At 42.4% G+C, this 27407-nt stretch overlaps 2 protein-coding genes across 3 annotated transcripts in view; both read right to left on the bottom strand.

Annotated features, from left to right (window-relative positions):
* The window catches only part of Sugt1 (SGT1 homolog, MIS12 kinetochore complex assembly cochaperone), a 40826-nt gene extending 34603 nt beyond the window's left edge, over nucleotides 1–6223 (bottom strand). Inside the window, exons 1-2 of the mRNA NM_001013051.1 lie at nucleotides 6134–6223; nucleotides 5989–6046 (exon numbers count right to left, since the gene is read on the bottom strand). Of these exons, the coding sequence (NP_001013069.1) occupies nucleotides 5989–6046; nucleotides 6134–6171 (96 nt within the window). The 5' untranslated portion in view covers nucleotides 6172–6223. The remainder of the gene's footprint in view (nucleotides 1–5988; nucleotides 6047–6133) is intronic.
* A 4715-nt stretch (nucleotides 6224–10938) lies between these two features.
* Elf1 (E74 like ETS transcription factor 1) overlaps nucleotides 10939–27407 on the bottom strand; it is a 41737-nt gene continuing 25268 nt past the window's right edge. Inside the window, exons 3-8 of one of the 2 annotated variants that reach the window (NM_053520.2) lie at nucleotides 26672–26779; nucleotides 24862–25026; nucleotides 22821–22904; nucleotides 21522–21714; nucleotides 18949–19395; nucleotides 12032–13054 (exon numbers count right to left, since the gene is read on the bottom strand). In NM_053520.2, the coding sequence (NP_445972.2) occupies nucleotides 12457–13054; nucleotides 18949–19395; nucleotides 21522–21714; nucleotides 22821–22904; nucleotides 24862–25026; nucleotides 26672–26779 (1595 nt within the window). In that variant the 3' untranslated portion in view covers nucleotides 12032–12456. Of the gene's footprint in view, nucleotides 13055–18948; nucleotides 19396–21521; nucleotides 21715–22820; nucleotides 22905–24861; nucleotides 25027–26671; nucleotides 26780–27407 lie in introns of both variants that reach the window. The other variant, XM_039093704.2, reaches the window with a different exon arrangement.

The following is a 27407-nucleotide window of genomic DNA, read 5'->3' as shown; positions in this document are numbered from 1 at the left end:
CAGATAAAATCTAGCAAACAACCGGTTAAGAGTTAGCATTAGAGAGATAAAAACATTCACTGCCCTGAGTAGTCACAGTATTCACACAGTAATTGGACCATTAACAACACAAGAAAACACCACGTGTTAATAAGGCCAATACCAAATGCAGACAAAAAGACTGATTCTCTCCCATACAAGAGTATTTATACAAGATGTATTTAAATAACCACTTACCACTGACTTTAATTTTAATGATTCCCAAAACCAATGTATACCAGAAAATCAAAATAGACCTAGACCAGGATAGGAGGTAGCCTAATTTGCAGAGTGTCTGCCTAGCATGCACAAAGCTTCAACCCTTGCCACCTACATAACTGGATATAGTGGTTCATGCCTGTAATCCCAGCACTGAGGGTTCAAGGTCATCCCAGCTATACAGCCAAGTTCCAGACCAGCCTGGGTTACATGAGACCCTTGTCTGTAAACAAATTAAACAAAGACTCCCACCAAGTACACCATCAATCCACCACTTCAAAAGCACTAAATGTATCTAGTCCAACCAGTAACATCAAAACCCTTCACTGAGTCTTTGCACAAAGCTTTCCAGCTGATGCCAAGCAGAAATCTAGGTCCTTCCAAAGGCTCTTGACAAGACTCCCTTATTATCTCTAATCCTGTGTTACTCTCTGTCCAGCTGAGGTCCAACCACAATAATCACCTAATAGTCCCTCAAAATATGCTACTTCATCTGGCTACAATGGTGATTTTCGGTCTATGGGTTGTGACCCCCCCTTGGGGGTCAAACAACCCTTTTACTGGGATTGCCTAAGACCATCTGAAAACAGGTGTTTACATCATGATCATAACGGTTGCAAAATTACAGTTATGAAGTAGCAACAAAAATAATTTCATAGTAGGGGATGGGGGGGAGGTCACCACAACATGAGGAAAGGAGTTCCAGTGTGAGGAAGGCCGAGCACCATGGGGCCCAGCATGCTCTTTCCAGAGCACGCAGTAAATTCTTTCTCTAACTTCCTTAGGGACAAACCAGTGCAAGAGACTACATTCAAATCCAGCTCTGTGAAACCCCAGAGTAGAACTTACACAAAACAGTAGCAACCCCCAAGATCATTTTACTCCAAGCATTTCTCCCTACCACCTGTATTGATGTTTTCTAGTATTCTGAAATCTCTACGTTAAGTAAATCTTTCTACTTAATTTTTAAAAAACTTTGAGATTAGCAAATAAACTGAGAATAATGACATATGCCTTTAATTCCAGTGTAAGGGCAGGGGCGGGGCAGAGGGGTAGGGGATCTCAGCCCGAGACCAGCCTGGTCTATACCGGGAATCCCTAGGCAGCCAGTGCTACAGAGAGAGATCTTGTCTAGAAAGAGAGAGAGAAAGAGAGAGAGAGAGAAATGGATTATGATCGAAAGGTTATTACAGATTATACTGATGTCAAGATCATCAATTCAAAAAAGTATTTTTAGAAACATTATATAACACATAAACCAGATAACAGGTTGAGCCCTTTTGATTGGCTATAAATGTGGCTCAGTAGGCAGAGAACTTCCATACTGAATACAACCCCCCTCCCTTTTCCTCTTAAGAATTTTTTTCATGTACTTTGATGTTTTTAACCTTCCCACAACTCCTCCCAGACCCCTCCACCTCCCTATCCACCTAACTTTATGGTCTCTAAACAAATAAACAAAACCATGGAGTTCACTTTGTACTGATGGATTACTCCTGAGTTTGCCCTGGAGTGCAGTTAATATAAGCAGTGACTACACTGGAGAAAACGGATTTCCCTTTGCCAGCAGATACAAATTGCCAACAGTTTCTTGCTTAGAACTAGGGCCTCCCATCCATTTCCTCTCCTCGGTGCTTGAACCTGTAAGTCTTGAACACACTGCTCCAATATGAGCTGTTATGTGACTTGTCCTATTGTGTGTGGAAGGCACTGTTTCCCTGGAGTCATCCATCACCTCTGGCCTCCCTTCCAGCTTCCTTTTTCCCCTAAGCCCCCCATCCTAAGCCTTCCAGAAAGGGGTTGGATAAAAGTACCCCACTTAGCTGCAGGCCCCAGTGTCTCTCCCCGTCTGCACATTGTCTAGTTGTGGTCTGACAAAACCCCTTTCCAATCCCCAACACCACATAAAAACCAGCATGGTGGTGCTATATGGCTGCATAAGATTATAATTCCAACACTAGAAAAGGAGAGGCAGGAGGACCTTTAGTTCAAAAATTACCCTTGCCCACATAATCAACCTGGGCTTCTGTGTCTTAAACTAAAATTAAAAGAAGTTGAAAAGAACAAAAAGTCAAAAAAAAAGTTATTACCATGTATGTACTATATAGTCTGTAGGATATACTATGTAGCCTAGGCTGGCTTCAAACTTGCTGTCCCCTCCTGTAGCCCCAAGTGCTGAGATTACAGGCATGAGCCACAGGCAGCTTATTGATTCCTCTTCTTATAAAGTCAAGTAAAAGGCTCAGTAGTTCAAGCCACTCGTAAATGTTCTTTAAAACCACTAATCCATTGTTAGTTAAGAAAAACAAATTTAGTAATAATAGTTCAGTCTCATAAAACATGCAGACTTGGAAAGGCTGTAACGAAAAAGTTGTTTCCAAAACAATCATACAAACAAACAAAAAACAGTGAGAGTCAAACTTAAAATGACAAATTTGCAATGAATAAAACGTGATTTATGGATAAGCCAGGTATAATAAAGCCCCAAACAAACCACTAAGACAATGACTCACGATCTTAGTTAGCATGCTTTTAGTGCACCACTCTCTTTCAAGAGTTGCTGCCTACAGAAGCATGGTAGTCAATGGAAGCAGCACCTCAAGAGGCGACATCTCTGGTGCCAACACTTGAATCACAGCAGCAAAAGGCTATGAATTAGTGCAGACCTAAGCCAAACCTATTGTAAACAAGTCCAAAAATACACGTGCAGAAAATGAGTACTGTGGCTCCCGTGGTAGAGCAACTGAACAGCATCAATTCCACTGCCACAAGAAACGGGCAAGCAAAAACCACAGTGAGAAACACACCACTAACCGAACAATAATTGGGGGAGGGGGATGTAGGACATTAAAATTGAGACTTTAGATGGGTTTGGGCTGTAGGTCACTTGGTAGAATGCTTGCCTGGCATACATGAAGCCCTGGGTTTGATCCCTGTCACAGGCCTATAATCCTAGCATGCATAAGGGTCAGAAGTTCAGAGTCACCCTTAGTTACATATGACTTGAGGGTAGCTTAGGATACGTGAAACCCTGCCTCAGTAACAAATACGACTTTGAAGCTGGCGCTGTAGGAATAGGTGTAGAGGCAGACCATGCACTTAACATGCATGAGGACCTGGGCTCAAACCCCAGCAAAGCTTCAAAACAATTTTTTTTAATTAATACTAACTCTTAGTAAATTTTTAAATATTTAAGTTTTTAAGCCCTTTAAAAATGCTAAGGTTCAAAGAACCTCTGTGTGTGTGTGTGTGTGTGTGTGTGTGTGTGTGTGTGTGTGTGTGTGTGTGTATCCGGTTCCTCTTCTTTTCCCTACAGTTACCTAGCTAGGGTCTAAGCATAGAAACATCAGTCCATTTAACTAAGCACTGCTGGAGAGAAAAATGTCAGCACACTACATGTTTATCAATCTCAGCCTGTGCCCTCAACAAAGTGGCTTCCAAGTAGCTACTAGTTGGGGTATCATATAGCCCAGTCCTCTCCCTGCCAGATGACCTTAATCCCTTGAAACCAGAAACCTGCTGCTTCCAAGCTTCTTTGTTTTGAGCAAGTTAACCTTTTTATGCTGTACTTCAACTCCCTACTGAGTAAAAATGTAGCTAATGACAAGTGTGCAAGAATCCGTGCAGGAGAAAGCTTGCCCATCGTGAGCCCCAAGTGCTACCCTGAGAACATAGCAGTAAAGAATCAAGATACACAAAACCCCTGCTGTCTTGAGGCTATTTTCAGGCCTGATTTAGACAGAAAAACTAGTTCCTCTGAGCAGGATCATTTCAGGTGAAATCTAAAGAAACAGGCATCCCCGGGTAAACCAAGATATAGGGCAAGCGTATCTGGGGCAAAAGCAGCAGAAGCACCGGAAACAGTGTAGCTCTACAGAAAGAAATTCCAAGATGTCCACTGCACCAGGCACCCTGCTGGCCATTGTAAGTTGTTTGGACCTTCAGTATGAGGGAAGGTCATGGAAAGTTCTAGTAGGAAAGTGACATGATTCAACTGTCAGTCTGGCTACTGTATCATTAATACAGTAAAACAAAGCAGGACCAGAAACAGTGTCAGTCCCCCCCAAGAAACTCCTTTCCCCAAGTCTGGCATTTAGACAAAAGCCAGCACTCTTTCAAGGGCCTGAAGATAGTTCCTACTTGCTAAAGGAGCTTTCTCCTTATCTCTGGCAAAAGGAATGTAGGCTCTTCTATTAACAGGTTTCAGTGATGCCTATCAGCTTGTCAAGGTCAATGCTAGCCTCTACACTTCTCTCAGTCCCTCACAGGTACAGCTTACCATATAACTTAGATATCTCTCTCTCTCTCTCTCTCTCTCTCTCTCTCTCTCTCTCTCTCTCTCTCAGCTTTTTACCCTTGTGCCCATGTTCCACTGGTGCTCGTTTTCATTCAAAGTCCAGAATGTGTGGCAGCCAGAGGTTGTAGAGTACCACATTGAATACATTAGAAGGAACAGCATCTGCCAGTGATCCTAGGGTTTCCGGGGCAGCCTAGATCTGTACCCAGCATTCAATAAGCTTTCAATAATTTTTTGTTTCCTCCTCCTTTCTCAGGCCTCCCCCTACTCTCCATTTTGTTTTTATTTCCTTTGGCAGAAAATATAAAAAAATATTTGCCTCTGTAGCCCTAATCTCAAAGTCACTAATGCCTTGGTTTTTGTTTTCTTTTGAGGCAGGGTTTCTCTGTGGAATCCTGGCTGTCCTGGTACTCTCATGGTAGACCAGGTGAGCCTCAAACTCAAAGAAATTCACTCCCAAGTACTGGGATTAAAGGTGTGTGCCGCCAACAGCAGGCTCACTAATAATACCTTGCTCTCAAACCTGATGACCATTCCGTAGACTTAAGGATACAAAATGGAGCTTGTAACATTCAAGCAACAATGTAGCTATTCTAGTCTGCTAGCCTCTAGAAAAGCGGTTTCTCTAAGGCTCAGAACATAAAAATGTTGCCTTTTTCCAGTGATTCATGGAGCTCTGAAGTGTAGCAGAGTTTCACACATTCAAGGCTAGCCTCAACTCACTAAGTTACTGTGGATGACCTTTAATTTCTGATCCTAGTGCATTCATCGCCTGAGTACCAGAATTACAGGCCTGTACCACCATAGTGGATATGTGCTGATAACTCTCCAGAATCCAGCTAGCGCTCCTAACATCCATACAAAGCTAGTTTGTTCTAGACTTCACCTGAAATGAACCAAAGGAAATTCATATAATATTAAAAATGTAGGCAGGGTTTATTTACTAGTACATCCCAAGCCTTCTCAGGATCCAAACCTTGAGATTAGTCTAGGTAAAAAACACGTTTTAATAAACAATTGTATAAAGAACAAGCAGTCATCTGTAAAGTTGCAGGCACAGAAGGGAAAACGTTCTTTAGTAAACTTAATTAAGGACACTTAACAGTACCTGACACATAAGGGCAAACATAACTGTTAAAGTAAAAAATAATACATCAAGCCCGATTTTCGCCTTTTCCTTGATCATAAATGCCATTATAAGAGCAATCACGGAGGGTAACTATGTGTCCAAGAAATAAATAGGAGGGAGGTACCCCCACCAGGAGCTTGTGGAGAGGAGGGACAAGATCTATAGCAAAGGGATTACTAGGGGACAAAGAAATGGATCTTAATCTAGGGACTGAGACACATTGAAAATTGTAGCTCTGGTCCCACGAAGGTAATGCTGGGAAGAGGCGGAGTCTATAGGAACCCAACAGTCCCAGTGCAAAAGAAGCAGAAATGAGCTCACTCACCTCTAACGCCGCCTGGGGGTCCCCGTCGATCAGAGCATCTGGGAAGCTCTGGAAAAACCTGCCAGGAAAACAACGACTTCAGCAGGGCTGTCTAACCAAGGAAAGAATTGAACGACAAATAGCAAAGGTGAAGAAAATCACGCACCGCTGGGACGATGCAGGTCCTGCTGCAGCTGCCGCCATCCCTAGGAGTCACGAAAGCGTCTGCCTGAGCGTTTTCTACCTTGGTTACCAGCTCCGCCGCCGCCCAGGAGGGGAAAACTTCTAAAGAAACCCCAACTGAGCTTCCGTCCTCCGTGGCCAATCAGCGATCGCTCAGCATGCGGCCGCGGAAAAGGAGGCGCAGGGTGGGCAGGTAGGCGCAGGGCCGGCTGGGAAAGAGGAGGAAACGCTCTCCGGCCCCGCCCCTACCCGTGACGCGCACAAGGTCCCGCCCCGAGGGCGTGGCCACGAGGCCTGTGCCTGTCCGCATGCCCGGGGCGGGGGCTCCCGCATGACTTGTAGGCTTTTTAATATTGTTTCAAAGGCCGCTGTAAGGTACTGGAACCCGTTGCGGGGTTTCTCGTATTGTTAAAGCGTGTCACGTTAAGCTCTGTTTCCTCCGGTTTTCATCATGGCTACCGCAGGCGGCCAAGTTGTGCGTGACGTCATTCGTGGCTGCCAAGTCTCTTCCGGCAGCGAGCCGGGTATGGCGCATCAGTTCGCTCGACTATCCGTGGAGAACCCGGACGGGCTGGCTCGCCGGAAGTCACGTTACCGGCATGAAGAATGGAGTTTTCCGGAGGCCCAACCAGGTCCTAGTGCTCCACACTCCAAGCTTCCTTCCTAGTCCGCTTTCCAAACTAAGAAAAGCCTGTTTCGCAGGCACCGCGTGGATGAAAATGACCTACAACTAATGGTCTTGTGTTCCAAGTAACCAATGAGCATCCCCCATCCCCCGCCATCCTTAGAGCCAAACATCAACTGGGAAACTTCCTGCGAGTTCTTTGAGACTAAGTGGTAAGAAGCAACAGGAAAGAGTGGCAATTATAGGTTCAGCGGAGCAAGTAGCAGAATTAAAATATCCGCTGCATTAAGACTGCACACCAAACTTGATTTAAAAGCTGTTAATACGCTCAGAAAGTCTTTTTACGAAATGCATTTTAGCAGGTGAAATGAATAAGGCGGTCCATGGTTTCTTCAATCATGGTATGTAAGACCTCAGGTCTGGAAATATGACAGTCCACGAAGAAAAAAATTACAGTTTAGGCATTTGCGTACATCTCCCCACTGTTAAACTGGCCCACTTTTCTAAGTTCTTACTTTAAAAGAGCTTTTCTAGCACATTTTCCATACTAGCCAAACTCCTGATTGTGCTTGCTAGTTATCCTGGGTATGCTCATTTTTTGTTAAAAACTCCCACCTACCACTCACCCCTTGCAGATGCAAAAAGTAGGGGTGGGAGGGCATTTGAAAACACGGAGAAACGAGTCCATTTTCAAGATAGAAAAAACGAGTCCGTATTCAAGATGGAAAAAATGGAAGTTACAAAGATTTAAGTACGTGTGGGATCATCAAGAGATAGAAGTGTGGAATACTACAAAGTTTAAAGTGTAACAAATTTGCAACCTGTAGGTATATACCATCTATATTGTAAATGAGTGGTTGGAAGGGGGAAAAGAAGGGCTGATAGAAGATAACAGGTCAAAGAAAGGAATCTGAACCCACTTGTAGGAATGGAGAAGTAGGGAGAGACAATTGAGGCAGAACAGGGCCAGCTGGCCACTAAACTCAAAGAGGTGCAGGTTTCAGGTTTGAGTGATTGCTGAGAAGATCGAGTTAGCTGAAGTAAACTGAAGCTAAGCAGGTTTGTAAGGGAAGGTAGAGAGTTTCCATTTGGATCTTTCCCATTTAAGGTTGTTTTGTGTACCCAGCAGACACCAAACAGAAGCATAAAGATGAGGATTGTCTTCTGCCTAAATGTCTTGAAAGCAAATGTTCATGTTGTTCAGTTTGCAGTTCTTTATATCTTAATATCGTCTACAACAAGTTTTCACGTAGATCAACTTATAATCATTTCCTTTGTGCCAGCTGTGAGACTGCCTACTCAAAGGCTACTGAAACATGTCGATTGCTCACTTTCCACATTTAAGTTTATCTACTTGGACTTTATTATTATTATTATTATTATTATTATTATTATTATTATTATTATATAAGTACACTGCAGATGTCTTCAGACATACCAGAAGAGGGCGTCAGACCCCATTACAGATGGTTTGTGAGCCACCATGTGGTTGCTGGGATTTGAACTCAGGACCTCTGGAAGAGGAATCAGTGCTCTAACCACTGAGCCATCTCTCCAGCCCTACTTGGACGTTTTAACAAAGAATAAAAGTTCATTATTTTATCCTCCACACAGATACCAATTAACCCAACCCCACTTACTGAAAAGAATCTTCATTTCCCCTTAGACGTGATGGCCACTTCATCTCTCCATTCAAAAGTCAAGGCATCTTCTTGGAAACAGAGGTGCCAGGCTTACCAGCACATTCATTTCGAATTTTCTAGACCCTAAAACTCTAACGTTCCTGTGCCTAGTAAATGACCCTGTCTTAGAGTTCGTGTTATAGTGGCACAAATGAATTGCTATCCTCCTAGTCAGTGAGAAACACTACTGACCTGAGTTAAAAGACTTGGTTTACTGTCTGGTGAGGCGGCTCAGTGGGTAAATGTACTTGTTACACAAGCCTGGAGAACTGAGTTTGCTCCCCGGGGCTTAGGTAAAGGTGGAAGGAGAGAACCATCTTCACAAAGTTCGCTGACTCTCTCCACCTCTGTGTATGGGTTTGTGTGTCTCTCACAATAACCAGATATAATTTAGCTGGGCTTTGTGACACACACTTTTAATCTCGAATTGTGAGTCTGAGGCAAGAATTGCGAAAAGTGCAAGATCAGCTTGGGTTATAGAATGATTCAAAGTCAGACAGAACTATACATTGAGACCCCCTCTTGAGAAAAGTTTGTTGCAAGTTGTTTATAGTATACTAATATATATGTAATATATATATATATATTATATATATATAAAATGTCATTAGTAGGCTGGAGAGATGGCTCAGAGGTTAAGAGCACGAGCTGTTCTCCCAGGGAATCAGAGGTTCAATTCCTCCGCACACACATGGCAGCTCACGCACATCTATAACTCTCATCTCAGAGGATCCAACACCTCCAGGCGTCAATGAGTACTTCACAAATGTGGCTCATGAGGGTTTGTACTGCTGTGACAAAACACCATAACCAGAAAGAAGTATGGTGAGGAGGAAAAGGTTTCTATTAAGTCCACATTGCTGTCCCTCACTGAAGGAAGTCAGAACAGGCACACAAATGGCATGAACCTGAAGGCTGAGCTGATGCAGAAGCCATAGAAGGATGCTGCTTACTGGCCTGCTCCCAAGCCTTGCTCATCCTGCCTTCTTACAGAACCAAAGACCACCTGCCCAGGTATGGCACGACCCACAGTGGGCTGGGCCCTTCCCCATTAATCACAAATTTAGAAAATGCCCTACCACTGGATCTCATGAAGGCATTTCCTCAACTGAGACTCCTTTCTCTGTGATGACTAGCTTGTGTCAAGTTGACACAAAATCAGCCAATACACCCATACATACATGCACATGTGCAGACAAACAGGTGGTGGTTTGAATGAGAATAGCCCCATAGTCTCTTAGATTTGAATGCTTGGACACTGGGGAGTGGCCCTATTTGAAAAACAAAACAAACACACAAACAAAAAACTAGGATTGGGAAGTGAGGCCCTGTTGGAGAAAGTGTGTCTGTGGGAATGGGTTTTGAGATTTTAAGGGCCCAAGCCAGGGCCAGTGCTGCCTTCCAATGTGGATGTAGACCTCTCAGCTACCGTATATCTTCCTGTATGTTGCCATGCTCTCCACCATGAGGACAGTAGACTAACCCTCTGACAGTGTAAGTAACCCCCAATTAATGTTTTCTTCTTTAAGAGTTACCATGGTCATGGTTTCTCTTCACAGCAATAGAAACTCTAGACACACACACACACACACACACACACACACACACACTAATGCTTTAAAGGTTATGTATCAGTCCTGACACATGTCTTAAATCTCAACACTTGGGGGGCAAAAGTGGATCCTCTGAATTCAGAGTCACCCAGAGGTACACAGTGGGTGACACCTTGTCTCGACGCGCACATGCACATATACACACAGATGGGTATGAATATCTGAAAATTTACTGTTTACCACTAAGAGAGTAGGGGCATACCACATTACAGAGATTTTTGTTCTGGAATTTTTCATTTTCCATGTTTAGCAATTAATACAAAAGCCTGATTTGGGGCTGGGGAAAATAATCTCAATGAAAATAATCACTTACTGTGTACGCCCCGTGGCCTAGAAGGATCCCTAGGACCCAGGAAGTGCGGGAAGCAGTAGCACAGGGCCTGTAGGACACACCTCAGGTCCTGTCATGGCGAGGACCCACAGCCAGTGCTGTGCTCTCGTCTCTACGTGCATTCCTGCATGTGTACTCAAACATTTAAAAGGCTGACTTAGAGCCACTGCTTCTACACCACAAGTTTATTTTCTCTTTGGCTTTCTGTGACAATCTCATTGCAGAGTGTGTGTTTTCTAAGCATTATTTACTAGGGCTGTGTGATGCTCAGAGGGTAACCAGATTGACCCTGGAAACCCATGGTGGAAGAAAAGGTTGTACTGTGTTCCCCTTCAGGCATGGACATGGATGTGCACACACAGTGTAAGAACCTTGCCAGGTTTGGTTGGTGGCATGTGCCTGTACTCAGGAGTCTGAGGCAGGACAATCACTAGTTCCAGGACAGCACAGAGTTTGTGTCACTGTGTGTTTGTCGGGAGGCTTTGTGTCAAAAAGCAAATGAGTTACAGACAAGAAACATTTTCTTGAAAACAGAAATATTGAAAACTTTTACATGATTTAATAATAACAATTAAAGATACAAAATGTTTAGAGGATTCCAAAATTTAAATTTTTTGTTTAAATACAAATTCATTTTATAATATGAAAACATATAATATTAGACCTCTAAACACAATAATTTTTCTTCTACAAAACTTTCTATACTAAAGAATCTGCAGAAAACAATTTCATGTGACATTAAATTACATTATTTACATTGGAAAAGTAATCTAAAAACCCTACTTCAGAAGCTTGGATATAGAATATCTTTGTATGCAACTTCCCTCCCCCTTCACCCACAGTAAAAAATGATCCAAATAAAAAAACAAGTATGCCTTTATAATAACTGACTCAACCAGACTGGCTCAGGACTCTAGTTGCTTCTCTGGCCCTTGGAGCCCTGAGTCTCTTAGAATAGCAGTCTGTCATTTAGCACTCAGCTTACTAATAAGCCACAGTAAACGGTGGGCTAAGGATTAATGAACAAAGAACTTAGGAAGAATTTATGGCAGACCTTACTGATAGTAATTTTGTAGGAAAACATTTTTAAGCAATATTTTACCTATATTTACTTAAGGAAACAATCTGGTAATATTCCAAATAATTTTAAAGTACAGATAATAAAATCATAAAATTTATTAGTAAGAAGGAAACTTGTAGATCATTTTGTCTAGTCCAATGCATCCCTTTATTTTACCAGAAAGGCACAGACTATCAGGTGAATGGCCTGCCCAGGGTTACACACCAAGCTAGTAGAAATGTCACAAGTGCTGCCTTTATAATATCACATTTTGTGAACTCAGGTTCAGACATTAACATAGGCACACAATATTTTTGTTATTTTCGTTTTTCTGAAAGGTTTCATATAGCCCAGGCTGGCTTCAAATTCACTATGTAGCTAAGACTGTCCTTGAACTCCTCCTGATTGCCCCTTGTCCACCTCCCAAGCGCTAGGATTACAAGTATATGCTAACACATTGGGCATATACATTTCAATTTATGTTACTTTACAGATTCGTAGTATATTAAACAGTCCAGCCAACTAGAGTCAAGCTAAGTGACAGCGGAACAATTTTAATAGTATAAAATAAGTTTCTTGCATCTGAAAAGAGTCAAGACTTAAATTATACAAGTGGAATGAAAATGTTTCCTATATAAATTTCCTCTTGACGTATATTTAAGTAGTATTTTCGAACAATTCAGGAAGCTAATACAGTGTCAAGCTAGAAAAGAAACTTTAAAAATACTTATGATATAGCAACTGAAAAAAATTTCAAGAATTTCTTCATCGTATAAAATTCCTGCTCCTTCACAACTCAGTTCTGAAACATTTAGAGAGGAGACATACATGGGTTTTCCTCCTTATCTAGCAAAGGCAAAGGTCACTGTTTTTAACAATTACAAAATTAAGATCTTCTGTGGATTTATCTTAGAAAAAAATCATGTTATGGTCAGACAACCAAAAATGAGTTCAATTAAAAAAAATAACCACCCATAATTCCTTTGGTGTAGTAATTAAAAAGAGCTGGGCTCTAGCAGTTCATTCTGTGTGATGGCTACCTGAGAGGAAAACCCATTTGAACTGGACACCACCATCACATAAGGCTGGGGCTGCTGTTCAATTTCCTCAGGGTCTCCATTCAAATGACCTTCAGCCTTTTTCTCCACCTCTGCTTTAGGAGTTTTTGTTTCCTGAGCTTTGATAACAGACGTGATCACGGTGCCTGGTGGGTGTGCAGCCAGCTGTGAGCTCCGAGAGAAAGTCACCACAGGTGCGGTAGCACTGAAGTTTGGAGGTGAAGCCATACTGACAGCTCCATTGCCAAGGGACTGAACGCTGCCCGTAAGGACCTGCTGTACTGGGGTAGGGCTGAAGACGATTGAAGGAGGAGAGCCCGGCTTCTGTGACTGTAGCAGGACGTTTTCTTTCAGTACTGTCATGGGCTGTGATGATGGAATGGCTTGTAAAATAAATTTCTGCGGCCCTGCACCTGATGACGGGTCTGTGCTGGCTATAACCGTTGTGAGTGGCACTGTCTGGAGTGTTACTGTATGTAGCTGTTGGTTGCCAGGAGACACGACTACTGGAACCTGGGTTGAAGCCTGTATCGTCCTATTGAGATCAACAAACAGAAGTGAGACAATTAGCAAATGGAACATCTTTTAAAGCTTTAATACGTTACAAGTTACTCTTAAAAGTACATCCCTTGCTACTTCCCTGATTTTCTCACAGCATAATTAACATCATGCCAAACCTTGTGTTAAACATTACACAGGCCTGGTGTGGCACCAGCACACACCTGTAATCAGCACACTCAGGAGGCAGAGGCAGTTGGAGGCTGGCCTCGGCTGTGTAGAAAGCCCATGCCTCAGATGAACTCTGTAAACACCACCACATTACCACAAGACAGTTGGGTACTGACACTAAACAAGGCATTGATGGATGAGACAGACACACTGAAGCAACTCACTGTGCTCACGCCCAATAAATAGCCAACATCAGATAACAGTTTTCAACTTTAACATACAAGGAAAAATGCTTGATTAACTTTAAAAAATCATATCTTAACAGGATTCTCTATTTTTTAAAGGAGTTACTAGGATTTCAGTAGCTCATAATTGGCGTCAGATAGACATCAAAGAAGTCATGGCTAACTCCTACAAGTTCTAAGCCAATAGAGAACAAAATTAGGGCCACATTTTTGGCAAAATAAAATACACATATATTTTAGCAATTTTAAACACCAAAGTAATTTTCACAGTAACTTTTGCAAAACAGGTTCTTTCTGTGTTGCGCAGACTATCCCTAACCCCATCCACCAGCAGATAGAATTATGGCCATGTACTGCCCTACTCAGCATAAAACTATAATTTAACAGAAAAAAATCCAGTTAAGGAACTGGAATGATGAGCTAACCTCATTAGTAAATAAAAGTTTATAAATGATGTGATGACTGTAATTTTAAAAGTTCACACTGTGGAGTTTGTAGGGTTGTTTCCTTGCTTGAGACACATCTCATAGCCTCGTAGTCTATCACCAGGCCCTGTCTCTACCTCACACAACTTAGAGTTTACAGTTGTGCTTTCTGTTATTATCATAAGTCAGTTGAAAACTCTGTGTCTTGAGTTCAACTGTTCTCCCTGAATTTGGTGAAGTTATTTTGTGAGAGTTATACTTCAAATAGCTCAGTGCTAAATTAATCTCAACTAGCAAATTACTAAACGTGGATTTTGTTGTGCTAGTAGTTATAGGTGACCTGTCACATGTGAGAGGCCATATGAACAAAGACCATGTGAACTGGGAAAGACAGGGAAAGGCACGGGCAGCTCATCTGTGTGGGATGCTGTCTCCAGTTCAGATCCCCACCCGAGGCAGCATTGGAACATCAGTCCGTGGGAGAACATTACAGGCTGCTTCTTTTTCTTCTCTTCCTTTTTTCTTAATTTTGGAGACAGGGTCTTGCTGTGTAGCTCTGGCTGGCCTAGAACCTGCTATACCAACCATGCTGGCTTCAAACTCACAGTGATCCTCATGAATGCTGAGGTCACAGATATACACCAGCGTGTCTGGCTTTGCTAGCTTTCTAGAAAGGTAGAGCTAAATGAGAGCAAGTGCCGAGTAATAGAGACTTAGTAGTGGGAGGAGTAGACTCAAAACCAAGCTGTGGTACCATTAGGCAAACAGAGGGAACAGAAAAACGACCTTAGGAGCCAGGCGCTTCCAAATACACTGCATCCCTGTGCTTCCCATCCCTGTGCTTCCCATCCCTGTGCTTCCCATCCCTGTGCTTCCCATCCCTGTGCTTCCCATCCCTGTGCTTCCCATCCCTGTGCTTCCCATCCCTGTGCTTCCCATCCCTGTGCTTCCCATCCCTGTGCTTCCCATCCCTGTGCTTCCCATCCCTGTGCTTCCCATCCCTGTGCTTCCCATCCCTGTGCTTCCCATCCCTGTGCTTCCCATCCCTGTGCTTCCCATCCCTGTGCTTCCCATCCCTGTGCTTCCCATCCCTGTGCTTCCCATCCCTGTGCTTCCCATCCCTGTGCTTCCCATCCCTGTGCTTCCCATCCCTGTGCTTCCCATCCCTGTGCTTCCCATCCCTGTGCTTCCCATCCCTGTGCTTCCCATCCCTGTGCTTCCCATCCCTGTGCTTCCCATCCCTGTGCTTCCCATGTGGACGAGACCGACTGGGGGAATGAGAGTTTGAGTAGATATCTGACCTGGCCAGCTTTCCCAAATAGATACTTAAAGGTTGTGTGCATAGAAAGCCTGTGTGTGTGTGTGTGTGTGTGTGTGTGTGTGTGTGTGTGTGTGCATACATGCCACAAGGCACACCTGTAGATGTTAGAAGACAACTTGTATCCATCGGTTCTCTCCTTCTACCATATGGGTCCCATCCAAAAAAAACAAACTTAGATCATGGAAGCAAATGTGTTGCAGTAAATTCTATTGCCCTAGATTTTCTTTTTTGTTTGTTTGCAGATAGGGTCTTACTATAATATAGCTCAGGCTCACAACATGATGTTCCTGCCTCAATATCCTGAGTGAGGAGACTGTAGCTGTGTACCACTGAAACAAGCAAGCACAGGGACAGCCTAGCAGCCTGGGGACCCCTCCCTTCATCAAGCTGCATATATCCCCCATGTCAAAGAATGGAATACATTGTTCCTCTCTTAAAAACCATTGGTGACTCCTGTTTTGTGATTAGTTTCCATTCAAATGTGTCTAAGAATATGTCCAGATTCGTGTCCAGACATGAGTCTGGGTCCCCAGACTGATCTGAACTCATTTTAGTGCATTTGAGTTAAGGCAAAGTGTATCCTCTCAGTCAACTTTAAAGGGAAACATCCCTGCTTACCATCTTATGACTATACATAAGGGACACTTAAGTGACTTTAAAGAGTATATTTTTAAAAATAAAAATAACATTCATAATAAGCCATGGTTTATACAACCCTTAAAAACCCTTTTCCTGGAACACAAAAGAAAGTCCTAAATATTACCTACTATTCTGAGGCACCCTGGCTCCAGTAGCCCATGGCAAATACCAAAACTTCTTGCTACTTTACCGTGTTTGTGTGTGTGTGTGTGTGTGTGTGTGTGTGTGTGTGTGTGTGTGTGTGTGTGTGTTTTCAATTCTTTGGATAAGACACCACGAATCTGGACACATCTGATCCAGACAAGAGTATCAGCAACACCACTATACCCAAGCACATACCACTTTTTAAAGTTATGAGACCGTCCTCTACTAAGTGTTTACCTAAGTCTATAGATAAAATAGCATTTGTCATTGTCACAAAAGTCTGTAAGTATACATGATCTCTCTATGTAAATGCTATGATCCTGACTCTACATGTAAATGCTCTGTCGCAAAAGTTGACAGGCTCCTTAAGGTAAACAGATAAAGTAGCTGTCTGCCTTCAGACCCGTCAGAACCATTACAATACTTCTTAAGTTCTGAATAACGCCAGCTGAAGATGAATACTATTTTAATTTTCATTTTTAACTTTTTGGGAGACATATACATATGAATTTTTGTGCTTCACATCCATTGCCCTATCTCATAAATATTTGAACTCTTCCTCGTGCGCTGCCCCCACGTGCATTTGGAAATCCTGCATGCAAACTAGAGCTAGCTCCAGGTCTTCAGCACTGTTCAGTCAGTTTGAAAACAGCCTTTTTGTGATGAGTGCTCTCTCTCAGGAAACATAGATTCTACTTACAGAATAAATAAACTATCTCATGTGAAAAAACTCTGGAGCAATTTTCACTAAAAAGTTGGAAATTACAATAGTGCAGGCTCGAAATCACAACACACAGGAGGCTAAGGCAAGAGGATTGTACACCTTGCCTCAGCTACATATCAAGTCTGTGTCTCCAAACCAAACAAAAGCTGAGTAAGGTGGTCGACTCCTCTAATCTAAACACACAGAGGAGAGGCCGGAAGACCAAAGGTCAAGGGCACCCTCTACTATCGAGTCTGAGGCCCGACTGGGACACAATACACCACGTCAGGAGGAAGACTCAAGAAGACTGCTCTAATCTAAACACACAGAGGAGAGGCAGGAAGACCAAAGGTCAAGGGCACCCTGTACTATCGAGTCTGAGGCCCGACTGGGACACAATAAACCACGTCAGGAGAAATACTCAAGAAGACACCGTGAAGTTCCTGCAGCCACAGGGATGTCCCAACACTTTTCTTTATAATTAAATCGTCACTTGTACACGATTCTGTTGCCTCAGGTTTTTCCTTCAAGTTAACTGCTTTTTTAAATTCCCAAGCTGCCTGTAACTAAGCAGAATCACATTGTGGATTTATGACTCATCAGAATTCTGAGGCTCCTTACATGGCGTTTAGTTTGTGTTGAAAATCGCCTCAGGTGTCAAGAAGTGTCACCTAATTGTTACAGCCGCCTGTACGGTTAAGTACTCGCTGCTGTGTAGATGAGGAAATATCCCAGTTGATTGGTTGGCACACTTAATAACTGCAAGGCTGAGGGCTGAAAGCGTTGGCAGGCTTTCTTCCCACTGCGCTACCTTGCTTTGGAGTTAAACTGCAGCTTCAGACATTTTAGAGGGTAATTTTAAATGTCTTTAGACGAACTATTAGTGAATGAATAAGTAGTAGAGAAAACGGACTTCCACATTTTCAGGGACCATTCTCAGAAAACAATTTGCTTGAACTAGCATGAAGTCAAAGTCAAATGAAAACTTTTAGAGACTAGGGATACATATTATAAATTGAGTCAAAGGAAAAACTGAAATGTTGATGATTTACATAAGTTTACATAAACCCTTTCCTCCCCACCTCGCTTTAGGTCATGGTATTTCATCGGAGCAGTAGTAATCCAAACTGAAGAGGCAGTGGTTCTCCCAGACCCAATAAAGTTCTACATATAATTCATGTTCTGGAAACCCATGGCAGAATAAAGGAAAAAAACCTGAGCTGGCTAGTTTTATGTCAACTTGACACAAGCTAGAGCCATGTGAGAAGAGGAAACCGCAGTTGAGAAAATGCCTCTGTGTAATCAACCCATATTCATCTGCAGAGCGTATTCTCAATTAGTGATGGGGGCTGTGGGGGCGGGGCAGCCCTGGTGGTGGGTCCAACCCTGGGCTAATGGTCCTGGGTTCTATAAGAAAACAAGTCATGAGGAGCACTCCTCCATGGCCTCTGAATCAGCTCCTGTCTCCAGGTTCTCACCCTGTTTCCTGTCCGGACTTCATTTAGTGATGGACTGTGATGTGGAAGTGTAAGCCAGATAAACCCTTTCCTCCCCAGCTTGCTTTTGGGCATGGTGTTTCTTCATAGCAATAGTAACCCAAACTAAGACAAGCCCCAAGAACTATAAATATCCACTTAATTTTAGACCAATATCTCTTGATTTATTCTAAAATCAAATGAGAACAGTCCTAAATTTTTCAGAGAACCAATCTAAAGATAGGATTTTTCTTGGTCAATTAGATATTTAACATCTTTTCAAGTCTGATTTGATTAAAGCAGACTGGGAGACTTTCCAACATCTGGCACATTAACACCTGAAGAAGAGAACCTGACACCTGACTTTCCCCTTAAGCTGCAGAAGTATTCCAAAAGGATCTTCCCAGGTGATGACATATTTTTCCTAGTCAGTGCATCCTGATTTATCGGTTATGAAAGTGAGTTAGGAGCAGGCACTACTCTTGCAGAGGTTAGGGAATTCAATTCCCAACACTCACCTCAAGCAACTCACAACTGTCTATAGCTCCAGTTCCAAGGGATCTAGTGTATCAGACCTCCACAGGCTTCTGAGGTCAGGTACACAAAACCCGGACACAGACACAAACACAAATACACAAAATTAAAAATAAACAAAAAGGGGACCACTGATAGAATTAGAAAACGGATTTAATTTTGCACCTGAAACAATCTGTTGACCAAAACCTCTGCCTTCTGAATCCTGACCCACTAACAAGCAATGACATCACACGTCACACACGGCCATGTGCTCCGGTTAGGGTTTGCTCACCTAATGCCCTGAACTGAAGAACCTGCAGCTTCCTCCTGCATGGTGCTGGTTATGGTTGCTTCTTCGGGGATGGCTTGTACTGGCTGTACCACATGGACAGTCCGGAAGAGCTGGGTAGGATAGGGAGCCTGTGAGGGCTGCACTGTCCTCAAAACTTCTGAAGGCTGCCCAACTTCCACGGTGTCTTTGGGTTTTGCAACTTTAGGATTCCCTGGTTTTAGAATTGTAGTGGCCCCTCCTTTTATTCCTGGACTTGAAGACATTCTTGTTCGGTTTGCTTGATTCCGACTAGAAGTGGTCGTTGAAGATAAGGACTGATCTGAAGACTCTGTGCTGGAACTTGGACCCTCATCGTCTATGTAGATAAGGTCTTTTGGCATTTCTTTAAACTGATACACCAAGCGCTGACCTTCCACTTTTGCAAGAATACCTCTTTGGTAATAGTACCTAGTCAAAGCAGACGATTTCATCAGTATCTTACTAAATCAAATAAAATCTTATTCAACTAAATTAAGATGACATTCAACAAAATTATTTTTTCCCTAATCAAAATTTTAGGGATGAAGTTTTTAAATGAGAAAAATTGTTGTTTGTAGATATATATTATATATAATATATTATACACAAATTAATTCCAATGAGGGACTGAAAAGATGATTCAGCCTGCTCGCCTAAGATCCTGAGCTCAGATCTCCAGCACCCTGCAAAGGGAAAAGAGAAAGGGACCTGTAACCCCATCCTGAGGAGAGAGACAGGCTGATCTCTTCAGCTTATTGACCAAGCAGCCTAGCTGAATCAATGAGCTCCAGGTTAAGTAAGAAATCTGGTACCAAAATACAGCATGATGAATTCTGACTAGGAACTGTGAAGAATGACAGGATGTTTGCTTTTCTCCCTCCCTGTTCTCTGCTGCTAATTTGCTGGGATGATAAAATCTATTAAAAAACTCAAGACGTCCTTCCCTTACTAGCATGAATTCATAAAAATTAATAAATTTAACTCAACTGTGCAAAATTTAGTGATTCAAATGTCAGTGGTTTTAATAAAAATCAAAAAACTAAGTAATTCTTGAAAACACAAACCTGACTTGTGTCTCCTTTCCCTAAGTCTCTTTCCTCAAACACTGGTCCTTAAATCCACATAAAACCTTTCCTTAGGGTTGAAGAGGTGAGTCAGAACCCACATAATGTCTACAACTTCAATGTCAAGGGATCCAATGCCTACCTCTGGCCTGTGTAGGCACTGGGTACTCACATAATGCACAGACATATGTGCCAGCAAAACATTCAAATGCATAAAATACATCTTTAAAAAAAAAACCTTAGTAAGTTCCAAGTCTGAAAAAGGAGGAGGAAAAGAAACTGGAGAAGAAGAAAAAAGAAACTGTGAGTTCAAGGCCAGCATGGTATACATAATCCAGTCTCAAAAAGAAAAGGGAAGGAGAAGGGAAAGGGAAAGGGAAAGAGAAAGGGAAAGGGAAAGGGGTAGGGGAAGGGGAAGGGAAAGGGGAAGGGGGAGGGAAAGGGGTAGGGGAAGGGGAAGGGAAAGGGGAAGGGAAAGGGGAAGGGGAAGGGGAAGGGGAAAGGGGGAAGAGAAAAAGGGAAGGGGAAAGGGGGAAAAGAAAAAGGGGAAAGGGAAAGGGAGGAAAAGAGAAAGGAAAAAGGGAAAGGGGGAAAAGAGAAAGGAAAAAGGGAAAGGGAGGAAAAGAGAAAGGGAAAAGGGAAAGGGAGGAAAAGAGAAAGGGAGGAAAAGAGAAAGGGAAAAGGGAAAGGGAGAAGAAAAGGAAAGGAAAGGAAAGGAAAGGAAAGGAAAGGAAAAGGAGAGAGAAGAGAAAAGAAAAGAGAAAGGGGGAGGAGGAGGAGTTCTAATTGAAGGCTGACAAATCATTTCTATTTCAAGTCTTCCTCATACAACCCAGTTCTGGAATAATTAATTATACAGTCACAGAAAAACAAAACAAAAATGGGCTCAACCTTCTTTTCTCTAATATCAATATGATGTATTCATTCTTCTACTATAGAAATAGATTTCTGAGATTCATATTTTAGCATTTTATTCATGTTCGGATCTCTTTATAAGTAAAACATAGATTGAATATCTAATTTCTGAAATGCTTGGGACCAGCGGTGTTCCGAGGTTTTGGAGGTACTTTTGAATTATTTTTAGTTATTTGCATAGACCTTACCAGTGAGCATCCAAACTTGGAAATGCCCTCCACTCCAAACTACTAACTCTCTTATTGTTGCCCAAAGCTTCAGAATCTGGATGACTGACTTTCAGCCAGATTCTGCTGTTTGCATGACTACTTGTAGAAGAGAAGCATTTTCCTCAATTCCAGTAAGATTTAACCACATGGTTTCTGTATTTTCTGGGGTCTTCCATAAATGCAATTCACGGGCTGGGGATATAGCTCAGTGGTAGAGTGCTTGTTTATCATACACAGAGCCCTGGGTTCATTCCCCCACAGTACAAAAGCAAAGATCATAAATACAATCAGAGTTTTATATTTTTGAAAGCTTCCTGTATTGCAATGCCTTGGAAATAAAGTGCAGCAGAATGAACAGTCCACATACCTGAGTGCTCGCCCCATGGTCTCATAGTTCATGTCAGGTTTGTTTTTGTGCTTCCCCCATAATCTGGACACAGCTTTAGAGTCGACCAACTTAAAAATGCCTTTTTCTCGCTGTGTCCATTTGATGTACTTAGGACAGGTAGCTTTGTCCTGAAGCAGAGCCAGTAAAAACTCCCAAAGGTAAATTGTGTTTCCTGAAACAAAACCAATTGATTTTAAAGGAACACATTTGCCTTTAAAAGAATACAGGAAAACCACAGGACCAAAAAGTCTTAAGGCCCATCTTTATCCATACAGAAATGTCACATCCTTCAATTAACTGATGCAACCCCTCAGTATGGTCATAATTCTCAGGACCTAGTGGAGACCTTGCTAATCCCATAAATCACATATGAACAGCAATCTTGTCAATTAGACTCATAATGACCTAAGCGGACACTGGCCTCATTTCTGTCTGGTTTTTAAAAAACCATCACATAGCATAAACAAGAGGGGGGTATCCCTTTCAACAGTAGTTCTCTCTCTCTCTCTCTCTCTCTCTCTCTCTCTCTCTCTCTCTCTCCCTCTCTCTCTCTCTCTCTCTCTCTCTCTCTCTCTCTTTCATTTTAAACTTCTTTTTTATTTTATTTTATGATTTGTATTTATTTTTACAGTCCAGTCATTGACTCCCTCCTGGTTCAACATTTGTTCTCTTTATATCAGAACCAGCAGACCAACCATGATAGCGAGACTTGTAAAAACACACTAGCACTCCAACACACCATAGCAAGGACCTACAAAGTGAAATTCTAGACTAGTTAAATTGCTACAAAACTTTGCTGAACACATTAGTGAATTATTTCTATATAAAAATAACTGAAATGGATTTTGTAGGCCTCTCTGTTACTGGACACTTCATAGAGGTTGATAACAGTATTATAAGCCCTGGGCAGCAGCAAGTTCTATTTGGCTATAACAAGAAAAGTGATTGATGAGCCGGGTTCGGTGATGTGTCATCTCTAATTCTAGCACTTAGGAGGTGGGGAAAGAGCAGCAGTTCAAGATCACCCTCAGCTACAAGACAGTTTCAGACCAATTTGGACTATAGGTTTAACATATCGAAGGCAGTCAATTTGGTGCAAGTGTGTGTCAACACACACACACACACACACACACACACACACACACACCCACACACACACACCCACACACACACACACACACACACACACTTTAAAAGTGACAAGGGGTGGGCTGCAGGGAATAAGAGGAGGGAGGAGAAGACACTAGGCCGGTATAATAAAGAAACCTCAGGACTTACCCTTCCCGTCTTTACTTTTCTTTTTCACAGATATATTTGGTGTAGTGGCCGGGGAATCTGGTCGTGGTGGTTTTGTTTTTCTTCCTGAAATCAGAATAGCTCTGTATAAATATTTGCCCTCAAAACTGAAAGAAAATGGGCAGTTTCACTATCTTGTTGTTTATTGAGTTTCAAATTCCAAACTTTTATACTTTGGCTATACAAACTGGTCTCTCAAAATACTATCTCTTTTATGCTTCAGTAAAAATTAAACATTAAGTAGGTCAGATCACAAGTGATTATTGCTTATATATGAAATTATTACTTCAGGATTAGCAACAGAGTCCTTTCAACAGAGTCCTTGCTTAACATGCACAAGCCTGGAGTCTGACCCCTAACCTAGCAGGGATGGTAAAGAAATCAGAAATCACCCTTTGGCTCACCTGTAAAAAGAAAAGGAGGTTAAATTGCAAATACTGGAGTTTCTCCAAGATCACCACACCAGTGCTTCTAACAATTTTTTAAATATTCATGACATAGACAAAACTTGGGCTTAAAAATTGAGCCACAGGGGTTGGGGATTTAGCTCAGTGGTAGAGAGCTTGCCTAGCAAATGCAAGGCCCTGGGTTCGGTCCCAGCTCCAAAAAAAAAAAAAAAAAAGAGCCACAAAGCTGTGTTTGGTGGTGTACACCTGTAATTCCTGTACTTGAAAGGTGGGCAAAGACAGATGGCTCTCTGTGAACTCCAGGCCAAAATGAGCAGGTATGCATTTTTTGTGAGAGAGTGGCTGGAGGTGAGGTGGATCTGAAAACACCCAGGACAGGCACTTAGGCAGGAACTGTGGAGGAACACTCTGTGCTGGTCAAGCTCATGTCTACTTAGCTTTCTTACATAGGGATGGTGCTGCCCATCGTTGGCCGCTTTGCCTCCAACAACAATTAGCGCTCAAGACCCACTGATATCCCCGAAGACAAATCTGATCTAGAACATTCCTGAATCCAGTCTTTCCCCTCAGATGGCTTTAGGTTGACAATTAAAACTAACCAAGACACTCTCAATCTATGAAAAGTTAAAGATTCTCCTTTTAAGATAGTTTAACACTTTTTTCTTCAATTGCCTGTAGAATTCCAACTCTCTGCAGTTTTTTTCCTACTGGATCCATGTAATGGAATCTTTGGTAGACTGGAGGTTTTCAAACTATGCCCCGGGGTGTGAGGAGAAGTGATGCTCGCCTGGATCATTTGGCTACACAGGGAATTCAAAGCCAGTCCTGGCTACTTGAGAGCATTTCTCAGAACAGAGGAACAGGCTGAAACACGGCTCAGATGTTAATAAGAACATTTGCTGTACTTGCAGAGAACTGGGATTCTCTTCCCAGCACTCACATGATGCCTCTGGCTGCTGTGGGCATCCATAATCACATGCATGTGCACACACACAAAATTAAAAGAATAAAAGACAAAATCTTGTAGGATATAAATAAAGTAATAAAACAGAGAATAATGAAACAAAAGGAAGACCTCAAACGCTTTCTAAACAAGGCTGACCCTACCTTTACCCACAGGGGGTTTGTTATTTTGGTTGAGAAAAGGATGTGGATTTTGGATAAAGAATTTAGATTAAAAAAAACTTGAGGCATTAATAATTGGAAAATCTGGGCTGGCGAGTGAGCTCATTTGCCACCACGTTAGCCTGAGCTGGAGCCTGGGCCACAGACTGTGAAGGAGAGAACAGACTCTGTGCAAAGAATTCTCCTCTAACCCATTCATGCACATGCATGCACGCACACCTGCGCGCGCGCGCGCACACACACACACACACACACACACACACATTTGATCACAAACAATAAAAGATAAAGTGTTGGAAAATCTACAGATAGACAGAGCAATATTTTAAGCGCCTAGGATACTTTAGTGACTAATATGAAGAAATGTCTGGATTTGTTTCATGTCCTCATTGCTCTTGCATATCTTACCTGGTGTAGAAGCACCTGTAATAAAAAGTATGTTTGGACCCCACATAGCGCTGACTTACGGCCTAGGCAAGTTAGAGACGCACCCTTCTTTCTCTTGGGCTGCTCTGGGGAGGAGGCTCCAGGGGAGTCTGCATTGGACTCTTGCACTTGCTGGGTTTCCATCACCTCAGGAATCCCATCCAGTGTGACAGACACGTGGGTGATTGGGGCAACGATGTCATCTTCAGAAGAGCTAAATATATTATTATCTAATGGAAGTGAAATAAGTTATAGTCAGCTGTGTATTATAAACAAGTCACGTCTTGTTTGTATAAACTCTCTGCTTTTTATTTCCTCTGCCTTAAATCCAGGATCCTAAAACAGACCAGGCTTCGCTTCCTACCCCAGTCTATCTTACCCCAGGCTATCCTACCCCAGTCTATCCTACCCCAGGCTATCCTACCACAGTCTGTCTTAGTCTATCCCACCCTAGTCTATCTCACCCCAGTCTATCTTACCCCAGTCTATCCTCCCCCATGCTATTTTATCCCAGGCTATTTTACTCCAGGTTATTTTACCCCAGGCTATCTTACTCCAGTCTACTATCCCATGTCTACTTTCTGAAACATAGTCCCTATCTTGCTGCATTAGACCTCTATACAAATGCTTTATTCTCTAAAAACTAGAGAAAGATCATAGGGACATCGTCCTATAATTTACTGAGGAAAAATAGAACAAACAACTCAAGATCTCCAGCATGCCTCTCAAAGCTCCCACAAGCTAACCCTAGCTTTCCATCTCATTCCGCACTCACCGGAAGCTTAACACGCTAGCCAGATGTACAACACATCTTTCTCTCAAGAAACTATTTTGTGAGTCAGTGCTCAGATCTACTTCTTGTAAGTTGAATGTTCATTTCTGCCTTCTCTATCTAATGAAGGCTAATTGTCATTAGGTTAAAACAGTCTCTCCATAAAGCAGGAGAACCCACTGCCTGCAGAACACCATGCTATCACTTCTATGGCCTTTTCCCTGGCTTTTTACTCGCTTACACACATGCTTGACTGCGGAAGTTTACTGTAAGACTGAAGAAAGAAGTAAGAGCTATTCTCCTGATATCATGCCACTGCCTCGCACACTGCTGTGCGCATCAGACACGCAGCACGTTCTCAGTAACTATGCCTTCAGATTTCAGTTCTCCCTTATCAAAGGCACAAAGAAGAAATCGATTTAAAGAGAGGTTAATAATCTGGCAATAAATTTTGTACAACAAATGGTTAGGAAATTTGTCACTAGGTTTCTGCCTATTCATTACAGTTATCTGTAGAGGTGACTATGTTATACTAGCCCAGCTAAAACCCAATGAGAGGCCGGAGGGTTGGCTCAGCAGTTAAGAACACTCGGTGCTCTTCCAGAAGACTGGGGTTCAGTTACTAGCACCCACATCATGTTTTACAACCCTCTAGCTCCAGTTCTGTGTATTAAACCCCCTCCCTCCTTTATTGATACTACACACATGCAGGTGCACATGTACACTTTCAGGCAAAACACTGGTGCACATAAGTTTTAAAAAATAAACAGGTGAAGAGGCTAGAGTTTGCAAGTGTGATGGGGATGCATTGTATGAAATTTCAAAATTAATAAAAAAATATTGTGTTAGGGGAAAGAGACAGGATTTTACATAACTTACTATTTCATAAAGGACACATTATTTTTTATTCTAAAAAGTTCATCAAATTTTAAATCAGTTAAACAACTTTTAACAAAGGTACCACAAATAGAATCTGTCCTTTGCAATGTGCTTGGGACCCACAAAAGAAAACATCCTCTCCTGTTCTCCTGACATTTACTCTCTAATGGAGGTGGCAAGGATGCCTTTGCAATGCACACACATGAGCAGTCATTAGCACTCACTGATTCGCTTTTCATCCAGTACAGGGCCAGGAGAGTCCATATTGAGGAGCGCCTCAGCAGCCCCAATGGTCTCAATGGTCTCATCTCCATTGTGACAAGAGGCCTCGACTGCAACAAAGAGAGAATAGTGTTAGCTGCTCTGAAAAGGTGTGTGGCTCTATGAAATAGCATGTGCCACGCTGAAACTCAGCCAGTGTTTATGTCCACGTAATACTGAGCTTGTAGCTTGTATGCACATAAACTGTAAGAACAGAATATATGCCATAATTATAAATGTATGGAAAGTCTCACATAATGCTAGCTGGGATGGCGTTGTTTATTTGTTTGTTTTGCTTTTTGTCAACTTGACAAAAAACTTGAGTCATCTGGGAAGAAGGCATCTCAATTGAAATACCGTTCACATCAGATTGGCCTGCACTGATTCAGGAGTGCCCAACCCACTGTGACTACCCTGGGTAGGTGGCCGTGGGCTGCAGAAGAAAGCAGGTGCAGTCTAGAGAGAGCTTAGCAGCTAAGGACATTTGCTATTCTTGAGGAATCCTGGGATTTGTTTCCCAGCCTGCATGGTGGGTCACAGCCACCTTTAACTGAAGTTTCAGGAGGCCAACATCATCTTCTGGTCTCCTCAAGCACCTGAAGGCATATGATGCCCTCTGGTATTATATAGAGACAAAATACTTGTGCACACAAAATAAAAAATAAATGTAAAAGGCAAAGAGGTGGAGATGGGCTGAGC

This window comes from Rattus norvegicus, chromosome 15 (genome assembly GCF_036323735.1).
Source record: "Rattus norvegicus strain BN/NHsdMcwi chromosome 15, GRCr8, whole genome shotgun sequence".
Classification (NCBI taxonomy): domain Eukaryota; kingdom Metazoa; phylum Chordata; class Mammalia; order Rodentia; family Muridae; genus Rattus; species Rattus norvegicus.
This window is presented reverse-complemented; position numbering and strand designations above follow the sequence as displayed.